Source organism: Eleginops maclovinus, chromosome 19, assembly GCF_036324505.1.
Source record: "Eleginops maclovinus isolate JMC-PN-2008 ecotype Puerto Natales chromosome 19, JC_Emac_rtc_rv5, whole genome shotgun sequence".
NCBI lineage: Eukaryota > Metazoa > Chordata > Actinopteri > Perciformes > Eleginopidae > Eleginops > Eleginops maclovinus.
This window is the reverse complement of record NC_086367.1, coordinates 23,569,948-23,594,203: the sequence shown is the minus strand read 5'-3', so window position 1 is coordinate 23,594,203 and position 24,256 is coordinate 23,569,948. Positions and strand designations below refer to the sequence as shown.

The 24,256-nt window shown below is 40.6% G+C and overlaps 1 protein-coding gene across 1 annotated transcript in view; it reads left to right on the top strand.

Moving 5' to 3' along the window:
* Positions 1-19,735, top strand: part of LOC134881153 (uncharacterized) — a 28,371-nt gene extending 8,636 nt beyond the window's left edge. The window contains exons 4-10 of the mRNA XM_063908298.1: positions 1,102-1,299; positions 1,755-1,846; positions 2,137-2,437; positions 17,397-17,449; positions 18,395-18,781; positions 19,375-19,481; positions 19,576-19,735. Coding sequence (XP_063764368.1) covers positions 1,102-1,299; positions 1,755-1,846; positions 2,137-2,437; positions 17,397-17,449; positions 18,395-18,781; positions 19,375-19,481; positions 19,576-19,599 — 1,162 coding nt within the window. The 3' untranslated portion in view covers positions 19,600-19,735. The remainder of the gene's footprint in view (positions 1-1,101; positions 1,300-1,754; positions 1,847-2,136; positions 2,438-17,396; positions 17,450-18,394; positions 18,782-19,374; positions 19,482-19,575) is intronic.
* The last annotated feature ends 4,521 nt before the right edge of the window (positions 19,736-24,256 follow it).

Below are 24,256 nucleotides of genomic sequence, written 5' to 3'. Positions count from 1 at the left end.
TTATTTAAGATATTTTATTTATTTAGATGTGCACCTTACGGAGCTTTGTTATACAGTGCTTATGTTTACATTTTATAGTCAGTTTTCAATGAAACTACTCGTATTGGGCTTTGACTTTGACTGAGCATTTCATTTCACAGCTCTCACTTTGCCAAAAAATATCGGGATATATATCGTTTATCGATATTCAACCTAAATATATCGGGATATCGTTTATCGATATTCAACCTAAATATATCGGGATATGACTTTTAGTCCATATCGCCCAGCCCTAGGAGAGCGTATCAGATACTACTCACATATGTTAAACAGAAGTGAGGATATAGTATGAGAGGCTAACGTCACTTCCGGCCCCCCCACACTTCATGCATTAAAGGTTCCTTTACTTCCTCTCCAGAAAAAAGGAGAGTGAAAGAAAGGATCAGAAATCTCAGTCTCAGTGTCAGCCTGCTGCCTGCCACTCGTCCCCGGCAGACCCACCGCCGTCTGACCAGACACCTGACCCCATCTCCATATCTCTGGTCTCATTAAACCCTTTCTGACCCACAGAGAGATTGTTTCTGGCAGCACTTTAACATTTTACGGGGAGAATCTGCATTTTGTTTTGAGGGCGCACACCCCCAGAGAGAGGGGCAGAGACCCTGTTACTGGTTTAGACTAAACCCTGATTATTATTACCTACAAGTTTTCTTTAGTCCATGAGGAAGAACATTATATATATAAATATAAAAAGATACAACAAATATTTATGAATTAAAATAAAAAGCTGTCAAAAAGAACATTTGAAATTAAATATACTATAAAATAGGTTAAAAGATTAAAAATACAACTATAAATATGAACAAATGTCGGTATTCAAATGAAAGCTGTGTAAAATAAAAGTATAATTTAATTTGCACAAAATTATTGCTAATATTTAAGATGTACAAAATGTAAGAAGTTATATGTAAAATGTATCTGAATTAAGAATGGTATAAAACAATTGTAATACAAATATGAAAAAATAAACTTATTTAAAATAAACAAAAGCTGTCCAGTATTTGAAGAATACAAAAATATTTAAAGAGATGTAGGCCCAATTATGCTTGTGTGAAGGTAAAGCATAAAGAAAGATGTTCACATTGAACCAACAGGTGGAGGCACAGCACGTGGCATGAGGCTTCATGATCTGATGATGATGATGATGATGATGATGGAAAAGCCTTCCCTCTTCACCCGGAGACTCTCTCCTCACATCAGTGCCACACCATGTCTCCACATGTGCACACATTCTTCTTACTCTTCATCTGGTTTCCATGTAAGATTTTGAATGCTAAAAATATATTCTAAATAATGTAATATATGCTTGTCTGTTTCTTCAACAAGAGTTTAAACTAAAATCTGCTTCTCCACAGGTCAGGTGAGCGCTGTTTCATTTCAACCATCTCCTCCTCAGATAGTGAAGGAGAGCACTGAGGTCCAGATTGAATGCAGACATGATGATTCTACCCTTACAGTAATGCTCTGGTATCAGCAGAGAAAAGGCAGTCTCTCTATGACCCTCATTGGGTATGGATTTGCAAACAGTGAGCAAACCTACGAGGGTCAGTTTAAAACAGAGTTTGAGCTGAGGAGAGAGGACACGCTGAGAGGAGCTCTGATTATACGCACAGCAGACCTGTTACACTCAGCTGTGTATTTCTGCGCTGCCAGTACACAGTGATGTGGTTTGAAGCCACTCCCTCACTAAAACCCTCTCACATGGTCTCTTCATACAGACTCTCAGTGAAGACGGTGTCTCCTGCAGCACAGAGAACCTGGACCATGTCTCCAGCTGTGCTCACATTTCTTCTCATCTCGCTCTCATGTAACTATTATGATAAATCAACTTATCATTAAAGGAACTTTTCATGCAAACAAATATCAGACAATGCTGTTCATTACATATAGTGAGCATCTAGGAGTTTTGGACGAGGAAACAAGACATTTAAAGACATATTCTTTGACTCAAGAGTAATCTGCAGATTGAACGTAAATGTAATGTACTGCCTGGATAACAGTTTAAGTCTGGAGATTTCTTTACGGAACAATTTTTAAGAAATGTTTTACACCGCCGCTTCTGTATCACTACTTTATTTTCTGTATGTTCCCCCACAGATGGAGCTGAGAGTGTGGAGTTTGAGCCAACGCACCCAAAAATAGTCAACGACAAAACCAGGGTAGAAATTGAATGCAGTCACAATGACAACAACCTGAATGTTATGCTCTGGTACCAACAAACAGAGAGCGGTCTGATGGATTTAATTGGATATGGCTACTCTAGCAGTGAGCCCAACTATGAGAAGGAGTTTGGAAAGAGGTTTACAATAACAAGAGCAGACACAGTGAGAGGAGCTCTGATCATTCCTCGTGCGACTCCATCAGACTCAGCTGTGTATTTCTGCGCTGCCAGTACACAGTGATGTGGTTTGAAGCCACTCCCTCACTAAAACCCTCTCACATGGTCTCTTCATACAGACTCTCAGTGAAGACAGTGTCTCCTGCAGCACAGAGAACCTAGACCATGTCTCCAGCTGTGCTCACATTTCTTCTCATCTCGCTCTCATGTAATGTAACTATCTTTCTGTAACTTCTCATTTATATGCAGTGGACATCTATGTGTTTTGGACTGAGGACACAAGACATTTAAAGACAGCCATTGCAATTTAAGAAACTTGGATGGACATTGTTCACTAGTTTCTGACATCTAATACAATAAAAGATTAATTGAGAAATGAATAAGCAGTTTAAACGAAAATGAATTTTCCAGTGATTATAGTGATGTTTTGGTAACAGCTGCCTCTGTATTTTCTGTATGTTCCCCCACAGATGGAGCTGAGAGTGTGGAGTTTGAGCCAACACACCCAAAAATAGTCAACGACAAAACCAGGGTAGAAATTAAATGCAGTCACAATGACAACAACCTGGATATTATGCTGTGGTACCAACAAACAGAGAGTGGTCTGATGGATTTAATTGGATATGGCTACTCTAGCAGTGAGCCCAACTATGAGAAGGAGTTTGGAAAGAGGTTTACAATTACAAGAGCAGACACAGTGAGAGGAGCTCTGATCATTCCTCGTGCGACTCCATCAGACTCAGCTGTGTATTTCTGCGCTGCCAGTACACAGTGATGTGGTTTGATGCCACTCCCTCACTAAAACCCTGATCTCTTTCCTGAACATGAGGTGTGTGCATTCACAGGAAGAAGTGTCACTCTACACATCATCAGAGGAAGCAGTGTCGCTCTACACATCATCGGAGGAAGCAGTGTTGCTCCTGCTTCAGCACCGACCTGAAGGATGTCTCCAGCTGTGACAGCATTTCTCCTCTTCTTGATTTCATGTAAAGAAATTAGCTTTTAAAAACAAACTGTTTATAAGAATGTTTCACAGTTGGTTCTGTATTTACTACTATTTTTTATGTCCCCCACAGATGGAGCTGAGAGTGTGGAGTTTGAGCCAACGCACCCAAAAATAGTCAACGAACAAAACCAGGGTAGAAATTAATGCAGTCACAATGACAACAACCTGGATATTATGCTGTGGTACCAACAAACAGAGAGCGGTCTGATGGATTTCATTGGTATAGCTGCTTAGCGTGAGCCCAACTATGAGAAGGAGTTTGGAAAGAGGTTTACAATTACAAGAGCAGACACGCTGAGAGGAGCTCTGATCATTCCTCGTGCGACTCCATCAGACTCAGCTGTGTATTTCTGCGCTGCCAGTACACAGTGATGTGGTTTGAAGCCACTCCCTCACTAAAACCCCTGGTCTCTTTCAGATCATGAGAAGTGTTGCATCAACAGAAGGAAGTTCAGTGTGCTCACTTCTCTCATCATCGCAGTAAGCAGCAGTGGAGTTTGAGCCAACGCACCCAAAAATAGTCAACAACAAAACCAGGGTAGAAATTAAATGCAGTCACAATGACAACAACCTGGATATTATGCTGTGGTACCAACAAACAGAGAGCGGTCTGATGGATTTCATTGGGTACAGCTGGGCGGGTAGTGAGCCCAACTATGAGAAGGAGTTTGGAAAGAGGTTTACAATTACAAGAGTAGACACGCTGAGAGGAGCTCTGATCATTCCTCATGCGACTCCATCAGACTCAGCTGTGTATTTCTGCGCTGCCAGTACACAGTGATGTGGTTTGAAGCCACTCCCTCACTAAAACCCTCTCACATGGTCTCTTCATACAGACTCTCAGTGAAGACAGTGTCTCCTGCAGCACAGAGAACCTGGACCATGTCTCCAGCTGTGCTCACATTTCTTCTCATCTCGCTCTCATGTAACTATTATGATAAATCAACTTATCATTAAAGGAACTTTTCATGCAAACAAATATCAGACAATGCTGTTCATTACATATAGTGAGCATCTAGGAGTTTTGGACGAGGAAACAAGACATTTAAAGACATATTCTTTGACTCAAGAGTAATCTGCAGATTGAACGTAAATGTAATGTACTGCCTGGATAACAGTTTAAGTCTGGAGATTTCTTTACGGAACAATTTTTAAGAAATGTTTTACACCGCCGCTTCTGTATCACTACTTTATTTTCTGTATGTTCCCCCACAGATGGAGCTGAGAGTGTGGAGTTTGAGCCAACGCACCCAAAAATAGTCAACGACAAAACCAGGGTAGAAATTGAATGCAGTCACAATGACAACAACCTGCTTAACATGCTGTGGTACCAACAAACAGAGAGCGGTCTGATGGATTTCATTGGATATAGCTACTCTAGCAGTGAGCCCAACTATGAGAAGGAGTTTGGAAAGAGGTTTACAATTACAAGAGCAGACACAGTGAGAGGAGCTCTGATCATTCCTCGTGCGACTCCATCAGACTCAGCTGTGTATTTCTGCGCTGCCAGTACACAGTGATGTGGTTTGAAGCCACTCCCTCACTAAAACCCTGATCTCTTTTTCCTCTGGTGTTCAAGTTCAAACTCCACGGACTGTGAGTTTGCTTATTAGATTTCAGAACGCACAGAGAGATCATAACACTAAGGACCTTCAGCTAAACAGATCAATCAAATCCTGCAATTATGGTTTTGTTATGGAAAATAAGCTACAGATAGTTCTGTTGTTAATATTTGTTATATAATCTTGTTATAACTATGAAGTACTCAGGTCTTGTACTTGAGTAAAGTAGAAGTACTCAGATCTTGTTCTTGAGTAAAGTAGAAGTACTCAGATCTTGTACTTGAGTAAAAGTAGAAGTACTCAGATCTTGTACTTGAGTAAAGTAGAAGTACTCAGGTCTTGTACTTGAGTAAAGTAGAAGTACTCAGATCTTGTACTTGAGTAAAGTAGAAGTACTCAGATCTTGTACTTGAGTAAAGTAGAAGTACTCAGATCTTGTACTTGAGTAAAAGTAGAAGTACTCAGATCTTGTACTTGAGTAAAGTAGAAGTACTCAGATCTTGTACCTGAGTAAAGTAGAAGTACTCAGGTCTTGTACTTGAGTAAATTAGAAGTACTCAGGTCTTGTACTTGAGTAAAGTAGAAGTACTCAGATCTTGTATTTGAGTAAAGTAGAAGTACTCAGATCTTGTACTTGAGTAAAGTAGAAGTACTCAGATCTTGTACTTGAGTAAAGTAGAAGTACTCAGATCTTGTATTTGAGTAAAGTAGAAGTACTCAGATGTTGTACTTGAGTAAAGTAGAAGTACTCAGATCTTGTACTTGAGTAAAGTAGAAGTACTCAGATCTTGTACTTGAGTAAAGTAGAAGTACTCAGGTCTTGTAATTGAGTAAAAGTAGAAGTACTCAGATCTTGTATTTGAGTAAAGTAGAAGTACTCAGATGTTGTACTTGAGTAAAGTAGAAGTACTCAGATCTTGTACTTGAGTAAAGTAGAAGTACTCAGGTCTTGTACTAGAGTAAAGTAGAAGTACTCAGATCTTGTTCTTGAGTAAAGTAGAAGTACTCAGATCTTGTTCTTGAGTAAAAGTAGAAGTACTCAGATCTTGTACTTGAGTAAAAGTAGAAGTACTCAGATCTTGTAATTGAGTAAAAGTAGAAGTACTCAGATATTGTACTTGAGTAAAAGTAGAAGTACTCAGATCTTGTTCTTGAGTAAAAGTAGAAGTACTCAGATCTTGTACTTGAGTAAAAGTAGAAGTACTCAGATATTATAATTGAGTAAAAGTAGAAGTACTCAGATATTGTAATTGAGTAAAAGTAGAAGTACTCAGATATTGTACTTGAGTAAAAGTAGAAGTACTCAGGTCTTGTACTTGAGTAAAGTAGAAGTACTCAGATATTGTAATTGAGTAAAAGTAGAAGTACTCAGATCTTGTACTTGAGTAAAGTAGAAGTACTCAGATCTTGTACTTGAGTAAAAGTAGAAGTACTCAGATCTTGTACTTGAGTAAAAGTAGAAGTACTCAGATCTTGTACTTGAGTAAAAGTAGAAGTACTCAGATCTTGTACTTGAGTAAAGTAGAAGTACTCAGATCTTGTACTTGAGTAAAAGTAGAAGTACTCAGATCTTGTACTTGAGTAAAGTAGAAGTACTCAGATCTTGTACTTCAGTAAAAGTAGAAGTACTCAGATCTTGTACTTGAGTAAAGTAGAAGTACTCAGATCTTGTACTTGAGTAAAAGTAGAAGTACTCAGATCTTGTACTTGAGTAAAGTAGAAGTACTCAGGTCTTGTACTTGAGTAAAGTAGAAGTACTCAGATCTTGTACTTGAGCAAAAGTAGAAGTACTCAGATCTTGTACTTGAGTAAAGTAGAAGTACTCAGATATTGTACTTGAGTAAAAGTAGAAGTACTCAGATCTTGTACTTGAGTAAATTAGAAGTACTCAGGTCTTGTACTTGAGTAAATTAGAAGTACTCAGGTCTTGTACTTGAGTAAAGTAGAAGTACTCAGATCTTGTACTTGAGTAAATTAGAAGTACTCAGGTCTTGTACCTGAGTAAAGTAGAAGTACTCAGGTCTTGTACTTGAGTAAATTAGAAGTACTCAGGTCTTGTACTTGAGTAAAGTACAAGTACTCAGATCTTGTATTTGAGTAAAGTAGAAGTACTCAGATCTTGTACTTGAGTAAAGTAGAAGTACTCAGATCTTGTACTTGAGTAAAGTAGAAGTACTCAGATCTTGTATTTGAGTAAAGTAGAAGTACTCAGATGTTGTACTTGAGTAAAGTAGAAGTACTCAGATCTTGTACTTGAGTAAAGTAGAAGTACTCAGGTCTTGTACTAGAGTAAAGTAGAAGTACTCAGATCTTGTTCTTGAGTAAAGCAGAAGTACTCAGATCTTGTTCTTGAGTAAAGTAGAAGTACTCAGATCTTGTTCTTGAGTAAAGTAGAAGTACTCAGATCTTGTACTTGAGTAAAGTAGAAGTACTCAGGTCTTGTTCTTGAGTAAAGTAGAAGTACTCAGGTCTTGTACTTGAGTAAAGTAGAAGTACTCAGGTCTTGTACTTGAGTAAAGTAGAAGTACTCAGGTCTTGTACTTGAGTAAAGTAGAAGTACCAGAGTGTAGGAATACTCTGTCACAGTAAAAGTATTCTAAATGTTCCTCCAGTGAAAGTAGAAAGTACTCTCCTCTAAATGTACTTAAAGTAGCGACAGTAAAAGTAGTCATTGTCTGATTGGTCCATTTCAGAATAATATCTCTGATATGTTTTATAATGATTGATCATTAAAGTGTTCTCAGAGCTGGTAAAGGTGCAGCTAGTTTGAATGGCTTTGTATACTGCAGGGTAGCTGCTGGATTTACTGCAGGTGAACTACAGTCTGATTTAAGGGAGATTATATTTACCATCAATAATCCAGATCTGTAAAGTAATTAAAGGTGTTGAATACATGTAGTGGAGTAAAAGTACACAGTTTTCTTCTGAATTGTATTGGAGTACAGTAAGTAAGTACAAACAAACAACAAAAGTAAATATTCAAGTAAAGTAGAAGTACCTCAAAATTGAATTTAAATTCATCAGTGTCAACAATCTCACAGTCATCACCAATCAGCATCCAAACATGAACCACAACACAGAAGCAAAGCAGGAAGTTCGTTTAGCAGCCAGTTAGCTTAGCCGAACGCTAGCCTAGCCTAGCATCGGTACACACAAACAAAGCCTCAAATTCAACTCATGCTTCATATTTTAGCACAAAAAAACTAAAGTCTTACCTTGGTCAATTTAAGCAGTATATTCCAGCATTTGAGAGAGGAGTTGGGTCTTTGGGAAGAGACATAAAAGGACAGGAAACCCAAAATTAGTCTTCGAGTGTCCGACCGTTGACGTGAGGAACAACCGGGGATCTGTAGCCTAGCAACCGCAGCTCCGAGCAGGAAACCAGTAGTTCATGGCCGCCCGAAAAGAGAGTATAAAGGTGAGGAGGTGGCAGTGAACTGGTTTTATGAAACGCGACACAAAATGTAGTAAGTGATTAAAAGGGTTTTTGTTGAGGTTCAAAAGACGAGGAAAACCTCATGTTAACCTAGTGAGGAGTTTACCGGTCTACACTTTCAGCTGGGAAACGTAACAAAGTGGGCGGGGCGACGTCAGTTTAAAAACACTTGATTGACCAATCACGTTCCAGGGTCTGCAATTACAGTGACCCACAGGAGCAACACACAGAAAAATGATTTAGAATTTAGAATTGAATCACCCTCATAATTGCTTTTGTTTCTATCATGTTAAAGAAATGCTGATTTCCTGTTTTTTTATGTTGTGAAATTAGTAAATATTTGTTTTAATATATAATTTACTTAGATGTTATAACAGAAACAGAATCCCTCATAAGCTGGAACCAAATATTGTTAGGCATTTTTAATTGATACATTATTCCTTGTTTTATCCAGATGTTAAAGCTCAAAATTAGCCGTATAGCTCAGCGCTGCAGCTTATGTTTATTGTAATTGGAAGATAATTTATCTATATATTTGGTAATTGAATAACAGCGCAAAGTTCTGACATGCTCCTGAATACATAAAGACAGAAATACTAAGTGAACGATGATTCATGTCATGTGTGTGTGTGTGTGTGTGTGTGTGTGTGTGTGTGTGTGTGTGTGTGTGTGTGTGTGTGTGTGTGTGTGTGTGTGTGTGTGTGTGTGTGTGTGTGTGTGTGTGTGTGTGCTGAGCAGTGATGTGAGCCTCATTCAGCTGGAGGAAGGCTCATCGCTGACACTGAAATGTTGCTCACAGTCCTTCAGCTGGCGCTTCTTCTACACTCAGGTGGGTTCACCCCTCTCACATTCACACATCCAATACTTTAGTTTAAGTTCTTCAATAACACGCCATGTGTCCATACAGGTCTCACTGCTATGGTTCTTCAGCCTCGAGATCAGACGTCCCGGCCTGGGTCCAAAGTGACCTTTGAGTGCAGTATGAGCGATGGGAACAGTATGAGCGGCTACACCATGTTCTGGTACCGACAGGACCGCCCCGGCGCTCCACTGCAGTACCTCCTTAATGAGTTTGACAACACTGCAGGGCGACTGGATTCTTCTATCGAACCATCCAAAAATGTCTTCTCTCTGCACATCAGTGAGCTGCAGCTGGAGGACAGCAGCACTTATTACTGCGCTGCCAAACACAGTGCTGCACCCGGAGCAGAAACCCGTACAGATAACAGGCAGGTGGAGCGCAGGCAGGAAGGAGCTGGGCTTATCTCGTTTTACACTGAAATGGTGAATAAAATGAAGAGCTTATTCAGTTCTGAAAGTGAGGAAGACCCTCAGTGGTACAATGTTGGGCTTTTAGTTTATAAAGCAAAGTATTTGATCAAGTCTTTGAAAACAGTAGAGGCTCAGTCAGTAGGGGATTGGAGTGGGATCTAGGGTCGCCGGTTCAAGTCCCTGAACAGACCTAAGATATGGAGTGTGGACTCGTACTTGGAGAGGTCAACGTTCACCTCCTGGGCCCTGTCGTGCTATCCATGTTTTACGTCTGACACATAGAGGAGGATGTTTGAACGTGTATGTACAGTTGTGTTCAAAATATGAGCAGTCCAACATCACTAACCAGATCAACAACTGTTTTTGGTCGAAATTATATTTCTACATGACAAATAATTTACTAGTAGGTGTAGTAGAGTCATAGAAAACCAACAGACCCAACAGCCATGACAAGCGCGCTGCTGATTCTGTGTAATTGAATCACAGATTGAAAGGGGCATGCTCAAAATAATAGCAGTGTGGAGTTCAATTAGTGAAATCACTAATTCTGTGAAAAACAGGTGGCCCTTATTTAAGGACGAAGGCAGCATATGGTAAAGTGCATTTCTCTCTGAGTCTGAGTAAAATGGGTCGTTCCAGACATTGTTCAGAAACACTTTGATTAAAAAGTTGATTAAAGAGGGGAAACCATTCAAAGAAGTGCAGAAGATGATCGGCTGCTCAGCTAAAAGGATCTCAAATGCTTTAAAATGGCAACCAAAACCAGAAAGCTGGGAAGAAAACGGAAAACTACCATTCCAATGGATCGCAGAATAGCCAGAATGGCGAGGACTCAGCCAATGACCAGCTCCAGGGTGATTAAAGGAGGTCTAAAGTTACCTGTGAGTACTGTAACTATTAGAAGTGTGAAGCCAATCTACCGGCAAGAAGCCCCCGCAAAGTCCCATTGTGGAAAAAACGACATGAACTGAAGAGGTCACAATTTGCCAAAGAACACATCGACTGGCCTAAAAAGAAATGGCGCAACATTTTGTGGACTGATGAAAGCAAGATGGTTCTTTTTGGGTCTAGGGGCCGCAGACAGTTTGTCAGAAGACCCCCAAATGCTGAATTCAAGCCACAGTACACTGAAGACCGTGAACCATGGTGGAGCAAGAATCATGATATGGGGATGTTTCTCTTGCTATGGTGTCGGGCCTATTTATCGCATACCAGGGATCATGGATCAGTTTGAATACATCCAAACACTTGAAGAAGTCATGTTGCCTTATGCCCAAGAGGAACTGCCCTTGAAATGGGTGTTTCAACAAGACAACGACCCCATACACACCAGTAAGCGAGCAAAATCTTGGTTCCAGACCAACAGATTAATGTTATGGAGTGGCCAGCCCAATCCCCGGACCTTAATCCAATAGAAAAGTTGTGGGGTGACGTCAAAACTGCTGCTTCTGAGGCAAAACCAAGAAATGCAGAGGAGTTGTGGAGTGTAGTCCGATCGTCCTGGGCTGGAATACCTGTTCACAGCTCCCAGAAGTTGGTTGACTCCATGCAACACAGATGTGAAGCAGTTCTCAGAAACAGTGGTTATACCAGGAAAGTTCAATCTTCAAGCATTTTTCAGTTCATACAGTAAATATTTGAGTTAATAAAGCTGCTATTTGTTTGAACAGCCTAATATTCCTTTATTCTTCACTTTCTGTAAAGTAAAAACTAATTTGATAATTTGTTCTTCAGGTTTTGATTTGGAATAGAACTTGCCTTGTTCCCGATTCATTTGTGTGTATGAAAATAAAAGCTATTGTAAGGATGTTGAGCTTTACTCTATTATTTAGAACACAACTGTATATCTGTGAGTCCAGAGACAAGTGTACACATTATTGAACAATGAAGATGTGTGTTCTATTTGTAATGCCTGTTCTTTTGTCAGTGTCTATGCATGTCCCTAAAAAGGAGGACGCATGTGCAGAGATGTCGGTATTTTCCTCCAAAACTATAAAAAACAACAGAAAGTGTGACGATTATTAAATGAGCAGGAACTCTGTCCACAAGCCACAGAGCTGATCCTGTTTGATAAGGCAGCAGGTGTTGATATGGAGGCTTTATACGTCCCTGCAGCATTATTGCTCAGTACAGAGTCTCCTCTGAGTCTTTCTGGAATCAGGTTTGCACTTTATAAGATTTAAGTGTGTGTACAGCCAGGAGGAACAGATGAGAGTGCATGAGGTTTCAGAGGTTTGCACACACTGACCTCTGCAGGGTGCATGTGGGATTACACAGAGCTGGTGGTTTATCTGGCCTGACCTACACATGTTTTTAAACTGAGCAACACATTAAAGTGGCCTGGATATGGTGGTGTTTCAAATAAAGTCATATAGATTAAATATGAATGCTGCTCCCCTCAGGGCGATAATATGGAAGAGAAAGACCTGTGGGTTTCTTTTCTGAAAATAACATTTGAGAGGGTAGGCTGTGCACTAAAATACATGACCTTTGTTTGTGTGATTTAATCATCTTGTTCCCTATTAAAAAGGTTCCTGCTTCAGAACATAGATCATTTTCATGTCTTGGCTGGATAATAAAGTTTGTTCAATTCTTTAAAATGGTCTTAGCAATGTATAATGTATCATAGCAACGTTACACTGCCCGGCCAAAAGAAAGGTCCCCCTTCAATGTCCGTTGGACCGCCTTCAGCTTTGATCATGGCACGCATTCTCTGTGGCATCGTTTCCACGAGCTTCTGCAATGTCACACCATTTATTTCTCTGTGGGGGCCAATCCATGTGTGAAATGATGTCTCATGCTCCCTGAACCACTCTTTCACAATCTGAGCCCGATGGATCCTGGCATCTTGGAACATGCCCGCTCCATCAGGGAAGAAGAAACCCATGGATGGAATAACCTGTTCCTTCAGTTCATTCAGGGAGTCAGCTGACCTCGTTCTTTGGGCACATTGCTGAACCTAGACCAGACCAACTGCAGCACCCCCAGATCATCGACCTGCCCCCACAGGCTGGGGACCTTTTTATAGCCGGGCAGTGTATAATAATAAGTATGAAGACAAATGAGATGTATGTAGCTTAGGGAGGATATACATAAAAGGACAGGTGGAAGGTTAGGACTACGCTTAAAGGTAAGATATGATTTGTGGGGATCACTAGAGCAACATGTGAAACGTCTAAAATATGGAGGATAGAAACACACAGTGCACTTTGGCATTGAAAAGTGAATTAATGTGCACAGAAATCTGCTGGTTTGAAATACAAGCGGTGCAGTAACTAATACGTAATGCTTTAGGTATTATGATTTGATAAACACATGTTGGTTAATGATGCATGGTTAAAAGTATTCAGTAAAAGATATATTTCCATTACAAAAGAAAACATTGTAAGTCAAATTATAATATCATACAGACCCGGGGGAAATGAAGCGAGCCCTTCAGCATGATCAGTTTCTGTTGTGTTATTTGTATAGGAACGTCTCTGAGTTAAATGATTTTCTGATTTTTCTCTTGTATTCTATAAACTACTGGCCATTTTTCTCTGTGTTGGAATTCAACACACACTGGAATGGCTGCCAGACATGTAGAGAAAAAGATTTAAGAAAAAATTGGAGTGGTGTCTTTATTTTTCCCGGGCTGTATATAACTTGTTCATCTTGCAGGTGTTGACAGATGTTTTGTCCACTGGGGGGCAGAACAACTTTACGCACATCCAGCTGCTGCAGAGCAACACTTGCATTCATTTGCAAAATAAAAGAGGATGTAATATTCACTTTGTTCTGCTCTGTTTTGGTTTCATCCAAGGAAAATATGTTGTTTTGAGCTACACTTTAAAGAGGTAGATGCACACTTTGCATTTATCAACGTTTTCCCACTGTCCCGCTGACGGCAGAGCTAAAAAAGAAACATTAGGATCTTGAAGAAGCTAAGATGCCACAGAGCTGGTTCAAGTTACAATTACCTATGGATTTATCACGACAAGCGAAACGTTTCTCATTCCAGGTGAATTTGATCTCAGGAAAGTGCCTCTGATGCTGGAGGATAGAGAGGTGGGCAGCAGAGACGTCCCTCCCTCTGAACTCAAGCAAAGAGCTCTCTCGCTTCCCCTTCCTCCCTCTTCTTTTCTTAGCTGTCACAGAAATAGCAGCAGCACACACACACAGTCTCACACACACACACACAGAGATGGAGCCTGAGATATGGAGGCGCTGGGGGGAGGGAGGGGGGAGAGACGCAGAGAGACTTCAGGTTTTTGTCTGATGCTTTTTCACCGTGGGGACAGGGGGCCACGGTGATACATTCCCATAGAGCCGCCGTACAAAAACCTCCTCCATTAGCAGCCCCTGTGTTCCTGCTGCAGGCCCCCTGTGGAGCAGGGACAGGACCCATGTGGAGGTCACAGACTCACTGCACACTCTGGGGGCAACAAGACCACTCATGTGCACAACATCTGCAGAATTATAATTATTTTCAGGCATCATTTCCAGCCTCAGGATGCTTCTTTTACTCATCTAGACAGAAACGTTGGCCTTTATGACATAATGAGTCCTGTCCTGCAGGTTTGACCCTCCCTCCCCCTCTGGACTATCCCTGAGTCTCATCAGGCTGATTGTGGAGAGGTTGGAGACTTTTTGGTTGAGGAGACTCTCAGTGTGACACCGGAGCTGAAGCTTACTTTGGAAAGGGAACTAAACTCACTGTGTTAGGTAAGTAGCTCCTCTCCCTGCTGCAGTTTGATGCTACAGATATACAACAGTTATAATGTCAGTGTGAAAGTGAAGGAGAAAACTGCTGCTGTGAAAGAGTCTCAATATTGACCTGAAGTGAGAACACTGTGAGCTACACTGATCCTGCTTACTTTGGACCAGGAACCAGACTGACAGTTTTAGGTAAATACTTCACTCTAATTCTGTGTTTCGATAAATGTCATGCCTCCTTAAAATGTGAATTCCAACAGAGGTATAGGTGAAGATGATTGTGTTAGAGAAAGACTTCAGAGTTCATGCTCAGTATCTCTGCATTGTGACCTTGGATACGAGGCTTACTTTGGACCAGGAACCAGACTGACAGTTTTGGGTAAATATTTGTAGGTGTTGATCAACGTTTCATTGCTTTAAAGCTCCATTCTGAACCGAAGGATCAGTAAAAGCTTTCCAAAGATAAATCATGTAGAGAAAGAGTTCATGCTCAGTGTTCCTGCACTGTGACAATGCTAACGAGGCTTACTTTGGAAAAGGAACCAGACTGACTGTGTTAGGTAAGGATGGCTCGAATATATTCAGTAACGTTTTGTAGATGACGTGGTGTATTCAAGTATTTGGCTCTTCATAGTCTGAGTTGTGCTCAGAGCTTTTTGATATCAAGCTTCAGCTCTGTGCCAATTACGAAGCCTACTTCGGACAGGGAACTAAAGTGACTGTCCTCGGTGAGTGAGAGCTCCACATTTATTCTGATCAAATCACCTGCAAGAGAAGTAAAACGTGAACAAGTAGTGTGGTTTTTACAGCTTTAACACAACATGAAACTATTTTGCTCAACAACCAGACTAGTGTGGAGCAAATGTTGGTTTTAGGATTTAAAACAAGGCCACATAAAGTAGATTTAAAAGTCACTAAATGTAGAGTTTCAAAATAAACGCAGAGAGCCGTTTCAGACACTGCTCAGCTTCACTGTGACTCTGGTGGTGCTGGTGAAGCTTTCTTCGGTGGAGGAACTAAGCTCACTGTTTTAGGTAAGAAATCAGAACTTGTTTTACAGCGATGTAGTTTTTCTTTGAGAAATGTCAAAAACTGAGGCAAGTTTTAGTTTTTCATTCTGAAAGTGTAAGCCTTATTTCGTCTGAGGAACAAAACTGACTTTGTAAGTTACCATAAAGTCTGACAATAGAAACGATTGTAATGCAGTCATGTTGGGAAAACAGGCTGTAAAGAAACTTACATTATAATAGACACAAAAAGCAGCGTTTCGAAATAAAAGCAGAGAGCCGTTTCAGACACTGCTCAGGCTCACTGTGACTCTGGTGGTTATGATGAAGCTTTCTTCGGTGGAGGAACTAAGCTCACTGTTTTAGGTAAGACATCAACACAAACCCTGTTAAAAATGTGTTCTAAGAGAGGCTTCCCATTTTTAGTTTCTAAGCTTAAATATGAACTTAAAAAAACATTTTAAGTCAGGAAACCGACTGCTATAGCAACATGAAGTCTAAAAGGTTAATGAGGGGATGGTAATATAATAATGTAAAGACACAGGCTGCAGTCGTTGGTGAAGTTGCATTAATTATAACACTAAATGTAAAGTTTCAAAATAAAAGCAGCACGTTTTAGACACTGATCAGGCTCACTGTGACTCTGCTGGTTCAGAGGCTTACTTCGGTGGAGGAACTAAGCTCACAGTGTTAGGTAAGAAATGACATTTAAAAAGAGTCACTGTGTCCAAACGTGAAGCTCCAATCCTTTAGTTCTTAAAAAACACTGCAGCAAAACATGATTTCAGTCAAGAAACCAACTGATTGAGTCCAGTACGTTTTATTGATTTGAGAGGTTTGTCTTTAACTCCTTCTGCCGTTGTTGCTTTTAAAAGTAAGTGGCAGTAAATATAAAACAGTTTCACAGTAAAGCAGCAGGTTGTGCCGTTTTAGACAGGGATCAGCCTCACTGTGACTCAGACCTCAGAGGCTTACTTTGGTGGAGGAACAAAGCTCACAGTGTTAGGTAAGAACATGTTAAACCTTCATTAAATACGGGTCGGTTTTACCTGAATTTAGACTTGTTCAGTATCTCTGCTCTGTGACAGAGCAAACTTTATTGGGGTAAAGGAAGTCAAATCTTTCCTATTTTCTTTGTAAGGCTTTGTTTCAGGAGTGAGTGAAGGAAACTAAATGAAAGTGTGTCTGTTTAGTTCAAAGATCATTAAATAGTGTTGAGATGTGATGTTCTTAAGACGTTTCTGACACTGCAAAGAGACTCTATAATAGCTATGAATAAATAGATCAAATAAACAAAACCTCTCCATAAAAAGCACGCTTAGGTGTTTAGAAAGCAACGATAAGTCAAGAAACTTTGTACTTTTTGCACAATGTAAAGTGTTTGCACGTCAGAGAGAGACATAAGTAGTAATAAAGGGAACGAGTGTGAGACAGAGAGGCAGCAGGGAGAGTATTTGTGACGCTGGAAAGCCTCTGTGCTCCTACAACGAGGCTTACTTTGGAGCTGGAACTAAACTCACTGTTTTAGGTAAGAGAAGCTGCAGCAGAAACGTCTCTCAGAGCAGGAGCATTACCTTATTCGCAGTTTGCAAGTAAGAAATGTGTAAATATGTCTTTTGGAGGCTGTGTTTGCTCGTAGCAAATTGGGTATTCTGCTTTTAAAAAGTGCAAAAAGAGGCTATAGTGGACCTTTGTGCCACACTGTCTTTAGTGTGTGGCAATAATAGCAGCAGCCGTAAATCATCTGGCTGTGATCCAGATCATTCCTCTCACAGTGACTTCTTATCAGCTCTGAGAAACAGTTTCTCTGGAGCTGCAACTAAACTCACCGTGTTAGAGGATATAAGTAATCAGCCAGAGTAGTTTCTTGCTTTCAGGCTGTTAGAACGAACCTAAATCAGGAACTAAAACCCTGTGAAGTTTAAATAAGTATCTATTGTTTCTACTTTTATGTGTGCATAATGGTTTGAGTTAGTGGGAAAACAGCACAGAGACAGGAGAGCGGCTTCAGTGCAGCAGTTTTCCTGAAGCCTCGTTTCAGTGTGAACTACGACCCTGCTTACTTTGGCAGAGGCACCAAGCTCACAGTGCTGGGTAAGAAAGAGATCAAAATAATATGCAAACATGTTTCTCTCTGAGCCTCTCTAAAGTCAAATCTGAGTGTTATACTTCAGGGCTGTTTTTATGTCTTGTTTGGCTGGTTTGCTGCAGTGGCATCGTGTTACTTTGAGTCAAAACGTGGGATAAATGTATTTTCTTTTGCAGAAATGTAGTAACTAGAATACGTTTTAGCTGCAGAAGTGAACTTGAGACAATTTTGAAGTGTCTATTTGTAATATCCATGTTATGTGACGGTGTCCTGCTTAGTGTAGAACTTAAAAAAGCCCAAAAACGATAGAAAGTTTGAGGTTAATTCAGCCGATGATAGTTTTTAACATGCAAGTCAGCGGTGTGCTCTGGCTCTTACCCTGCTGAATTTGGAGAGGGAACCAAACTGACTGTACTCGGTGAGAATTTTGCAATAACTTCAAAACAAACTAACATTTATGGGAAGAACACGAGGTGTAATTCTGCAACCTGTCGGTGTTATGGGACAGTTCTGTCCGTGTCTCGTTGGACCCTGAAGTTCTGGTTCAAATTCTTGCATCAAGGTTTTCTATCTGCAGGCAGCTTTCATTTACTGAGTTCTGTCCGTTGTGCATCTGCTTCATAATGTGAGTGCGATACAGACTTATTAATATGATAGTTCTTTGATCGTTATGCATGCACCTGCACATGGCATCAGCTATCGGCTGAAACTGGCCCTTTTTATGGCTGCTTTGTTTCATTATATATGCATTTACCTGGTCACTTACAACATTTAGCTCATTGTATTTATGTCTTTTTTGACGTGGAGTTTACTTCATCTGCATCACTTGCACGTTGCTGCTGGGGACTTCAGATTGTCGTTTCCATATCTACTCTGTAGCTGCGGTGCACATGACTATAATACCTTTGCATCTTGAATAAAGTCATCATTTTATTACTCTGTCCCTGCAGAGAAAGACCATGAGGTCACTGAACCGACAGTGACAGTGTTTCGTCCGTCACGAAAGGAGTGCAGTGACGAGGGAGACGGTGTGAAGAAGAAGACCTTGGTGTGTGTGGCCAGCGGATTCTACCCGGACCACGTCAGTGTGTCCTGGCATGTGGACGGGAAGTCCGTCAGTAGCGGGGTGGCCACCGACAGCACCGCCCTGCGGGAAGACAAGACCTACAGGATCAGCAGCAGGCTGAGGGTCCTTGCCAAAGACTGGTTCACACCGGAGAAGGACTTCACCTGCAACGTGACCTTCTTTAACGGGACGGCCTACAGCTCTCATATCGCCTCAGATTTGAGGAATGAAAGTCTTATTCTTTCAGGTGAACAGACAGAGATGAACAGAGGTAAAGCTATTATTTTGTGGTTCTGTGCAGCTCATTGTGCAACTCGCTTATACAAGGGCGTCACTGTGTGTGTAAAGAGTGGGGGGGACATCAGGGGGTCAGATGATTACACAAAGATTTCCATATGGTCTTCAACAATTGAAGGCAATGTGATGGGGGGGGGGGGGTTTGAGGACAGGGTACATGGTACCAAGAGAAACAGACAAAGAGGAGAAATGAGGGCTTTGATATATTCAAAGTGACTGATCAGTGCACGATGTTTAAAGCGCGGGGGGGGGGGGGGGTATCTTTTACACTTTCATCTATCATTGCATTTAACGTCTGCCTGTTTGGCAAAATGTCTGAAAGCTTTTCCATTTGTTTCTATTACGCTTTTTTCTCATTGTGGTTTTTTAGGGGGGAGTTTTCCTGTTACTGCGAGGGTCTCAGAGTCTGTACTCAGTGTAAATCCTCCCCTGATAAACGTGTCATTTGTGATCAAATAAATGATGCTGCTCAGCAACACAGTCAGCCTTTCAATGCAGTAGTATTGATGCATGTACACCGTTGGTCTCTTCCTCTTCTTGCCTCTAAATATTTTCATGTTCCTGCAGAGGGATATTTGAAGAAGGCGCAGGCAGTCAAACTGTATTACGGCATTTTCATCGTGAAGAGCAGCTTCTACGGAGCCGGCGTGGCCCTCCTGCTGTGGAAGCTGAAGGTGTGTTCACTCTTACATGAATAAAACCACTGAGTAAATTTAAATACGTGAGTAAATGTATCTCACAAAGACTCCTCCGCTCTGTGTGTTGCAGGGATCGGCTGGGAAGCAGAACTGAGGAAGAAAAGAATCCAGGGCAACCATTGAACTTATAAACCACAGTTGTGTCTGATTGCATGCATTTCTTTCCGTTAGAATACACATTTATATCCATATTCTTGTTACAGCAACATTATAAAAACTCCTTATTCTGAGTCTGTGTTTGGCTTGTTTGCTTAATTCTCTCCAAATAAAAGTGTTTCATCCCATCCATCAGGTGCTGTCATTCCTCTACATAACACAGCCTTTGCATTTGTCTCATGAAGGGCTGCACAATTCATTCAGAGTCTACTGAAATGTACAAATTGCAGTAAGCACAATATCTTAAAAGGCTAAGTAGCATTTTGAATGAAGTCATTTGAAGTTACAGACTGAAACCAACATCTCACCCATAATAATTGTTTACATTTATCACTGATATACAGTTTCATTCAAACATATCAATCCCTCCACTGTAGTGACTCGCAGTGAAAGATAAATGAAATGAGTTAATGACGTTTCCAGACAGCAGGACTTTGTATTATTTACATCAGACTGTTCTCACATTAAGATGGATGTTTTAAATACTAGAATATCTGTTAGATGATTGAAAAGTCTGATATATGCAGAACCCCCACCTTCATATCTATGATCGTCACTTTTTCCACTGACTGAAGTATTTGTAGCTGCTCGCCTCTCCGTCTCTTTTCTGAGAAGCCACTCATCTCTCCCCCAGAGTCTAAAAGTCTTTCCATTCAGCAAAAGAGTAAAGTTTCTGCAGTGACGTTTGATTGAATTCCAATCCTCAGTTTTCTCTACATTTACTCGAGTTAAATTGACCCCATTAAGGTTAGCAGTTCATTAATGTGAGACTCTACAGACGGAAAAGACAGTCTTGTTTTTGTCTGTAAAGACAGAAATACAAAGACATGTATATTTACTAAGAAAGCTTATTTTACTAAGTTGGTCTATTTTAAGGTTTGATCATTTTTGGCCTGTTTTGAGATTTTAGGGGATTTTTCGAGGGTTCTTTCAGACTTAAAACACAAATCTAAGAGTTTATTTACAAACTTTGTCTGTTTGTATCTGTATGTGTCTCCTAAATCCACCAAAAGTGAGCACCACGTAAAGCCTTGTTAGTACATGAAACAAAACGTGTGTGTCTTCATGTCTACGTGGGCGAAGTTTCATGGTGGTATCAGAAAAAAGATTGTTCCGATCTTACATCTTTTTTGCTTTGCACAGAGAGAAGCAGAACAAAGAAGTGTTCCTTCACTTCAAACAGAGTCAGTGTGACAGGAAGTGTGTGTGTGCAGGAAGTGTGTGTGTGTGCAGGAAGTGTGTGTGTGTGCGGTGCAGCAGGTGGACGTGTTGTTGTGCAGAGAGCAGCAGCAGAGACAGGAAGTGGTCCCAGAGAGAGACACAGCCTCGGTCTGCAGGAACACACAGCTCCACTTCCTGTGTAACTGAACACACACATCAGGCTGCTCTATAGAACACCACAGCTGTGTAGGTCATCTGCTGCACACGTTTGAACATGCGTGTTCTTCTGAGTCAGTGGATAGGAGATGGGAAATAAGACAACTACAGTCTTTAAAACCTAAATGAAAAACACACTCAGGGGGTTTCATTGTTGTCTCCTGTTGGTGGTGGGATGTAAAGCACTCTGACTCAAGTACTGTTTTATATTTGAGGTACTTATATTTCTATTTGATATACATCTATTCTTTTACTTCTACATTTGAGGCAGATATTGTACTTTTAAGTGCATTATATTTGTCTGCTTTCATTAATCTTTACTTTATAAATACATTTCAGCAAACAAGACATTAAGAGCTCATACAAATATGCTTTAGTTACCAACCAAAATATAACCTCGATATTATTGACAACAATTAAATGAAAAACACTTTTGATCATTTGACATAATTTCCATGTGAAGATTTAAAGCTGTAACATTTTTAATGTGTACTTTTGAGATTGTGTCACTTTGAGCCCGGTACAGGTGGAGGCATTTATCCCATTCAAACAAACAAAACCATAAATCCATTCATGGAGAAAATAAACAGCTAATTCATCCTTAATGCAATTAGTTCACAATAAATTTGGATCCCTGCTTTTACATTAACGCACCAATATATCATACATTTCAGTCCTATCAGACATGCTTATTTAGGGAGGTTAATATGTGTCTCCATGCAGAGAGAGAGGGATGCAGTCTTAATAGTTCAAATGAATAATAAGTCAAAAAAGACTTCAACAATAAACAGTAATATGAATAAAAAGAAACAATTCAATGAAAAATAAACAGAGATAAATAAGGTGCACATTAAAAATACATACACATATAATATTTCAAATCTGAAAAGAGAAAGATGAACACAAGATGAAACTGGATTTAGCGAACAGCTTCTGTAGAAACTGTTCTCAGAGAGCCCGTTTGTTTCCTTCAAAAACATGTTTGTGTTGTTCAGGTCACATAAACAGGAAACTGTGTGAGAGACCACAACAGAAACATCTGTGATCTACAGAGCTACTTCTCCTGCAGACACAGGGCTTCAGAAGGCAGGGTTCTTCTACCAGAAATGTAGTCTGAGGGCACTGATGTTGTTCACAAGATATATACATGACGCCTGTTTACAAGCGGTCGTAAACAACAACAGCTCTGCAAACACTCAGCTGTCTCTGCCGTCTGACCACACACCTGACACCACCTCCATATTTCTGGACTCATTAAACCCTTTCATTAAAGCCCGAAAGGATTTGTGTTTTGTTTCAGTTCTGCCGATGAGATCACTACATCATGCTCTGTATTGACAGTCTGCTCCCTCTCCATCCGCCGCTGTGCCACTGCAGAGCTGCACATGTTGAAGTGAGTGTTCATGTGACGTGTGTAAAGAGTAGCATGTGTTTATCACCACGTCTATCACTCAGATCTGACTCCGAGCTGCCGCTGAGTGGAGGCTGTGCAGACTGTCAGAGCGCCACCTGCTGGACAGACCTGCAACACAGCGGACAGACGGGTATAATGCAGTCAATGTATGAATCTCAATCATTTGTACGAATAGACGTATATAAAAAGCACATCTAGAATTGAGGAAAAGGTTTGAACATTATGCAGGAGAGGGTAGAAGCATCATCGCTTATATCACACAGTTATACTGAAACAGAATAACAAAAATACAAGGATTGCGTAGAAATACATCAAAGTTTACACCAAAATAAAAACTATGAAAAGAATGTACAATTTACACAGAACTTAATTCAGATTAAGATCTATAATGAAGTCCATATGGGGCTAATGTGCCGAGTATTTCTGTAGTTTCCTTTTTAAATAATAATAATGTAGGTGTTGATTGAGTGTTGGAAGCAGAGGCTCCTCGGTTTTCTGTCAGGAGTAGAGGGAGACATAGTTCAACCAACAAAACAAGGACACCATCTTTCTCTCTGATAAACAACAGCAACACACAGACACCCCCCTGTCAGTAAACTGTGACAGTGATGTGAGACAGGGGGTGAGCAGGACGCTGAGAGGAAAAGTCTAAAGGGTCCAAAACATTTAAAATGCCTTCAAACTTTGCTTCTTTTTTTTTTTATCTGCCATGGATTACAGCTCAGTACAAAAACTCTCCTCCCCTCTGTCAGAGACACCATGCTGAGGCCCCACACCTGCAGCATTCAGGAGCTGTTCATCAATGAACCCCCTCTACTGACAGCACGCTAGATTTCTCACACTGTGTGAAATTGAGAGTGTTTAAGCTTTTGGTTTATTACTTACAAGTATCTGTCATTGTAAAAGATTCAGGCGTGATAGAATCTAAAAGAGGACGGGCTGATGAAAGTAAAAAAAGGCCTTCAAACTGATGCTTTGATCCCTCTCTTCTAGTTCCCTCTAATTCCAGTTTGGGATTAATGAAGTATTTCTGATTCTGATTTTTTCATTAGGCATTTGTGTGAGTCTTGATGCCCCCGTCAGTCTCCCCCCTCCTCCCCCAAATCCCTGGAAATGGGTGCAGATTTCTGAAAAAGGGGCCCCAAAAAAAAAAATGAACGGGGATTTCGGGGTGATTTCCTGGGTCCCCAAAAGCGCTCCCTGGGGGCACAGCATGAAAGTCTCGGGTTTTTTGTTTATCAAGGGCTGCCCCGAGGAGGAGCCTTAAATACCATTTTATTATCTCTGGAGATTTTGGGTGGAATGGTTTTTAAAGAATGGTCTCTTCAGTCCCAAAAAACTCAGTTGGCAAAAGTGCTGTTTTATTCGTGCGCCAGCAAAGCACATGCTGTGTTTCCTTTCCTTAATACAAAAAATTTCCAACCCTTATCGTATTTAGGTTGCAGTGAACATTCACAGTCCCCCCATTTTTCGGCTGCCTTCCCTTTCCCTGTTGAAAACCTCCCCCCTTTCATTTGGAGGCATCTGTGGAAATCCCATCAGCAGAGACCCCAGTCAGGGATTGATGTGAACCCCTTTAAAAAATTTTCTAAAACACTGTGTGGTAGTCAGCCTGACTTCAGCTTTAGTGAAATATAACCCGCTTCCCTTTTTTCTGTTGTCCTGGCAGGTAAAAAAAATATAACCCAGGGATGGGGGGAATCATTTTTTTATTAAAAAATAAAAATTAATCTAGGGGGAAAACTTTTTTACAATGGGGGCAAAAAGTTTTTTTTTTTTTTTCTTTCCTTTTGGGGGGTTTTCT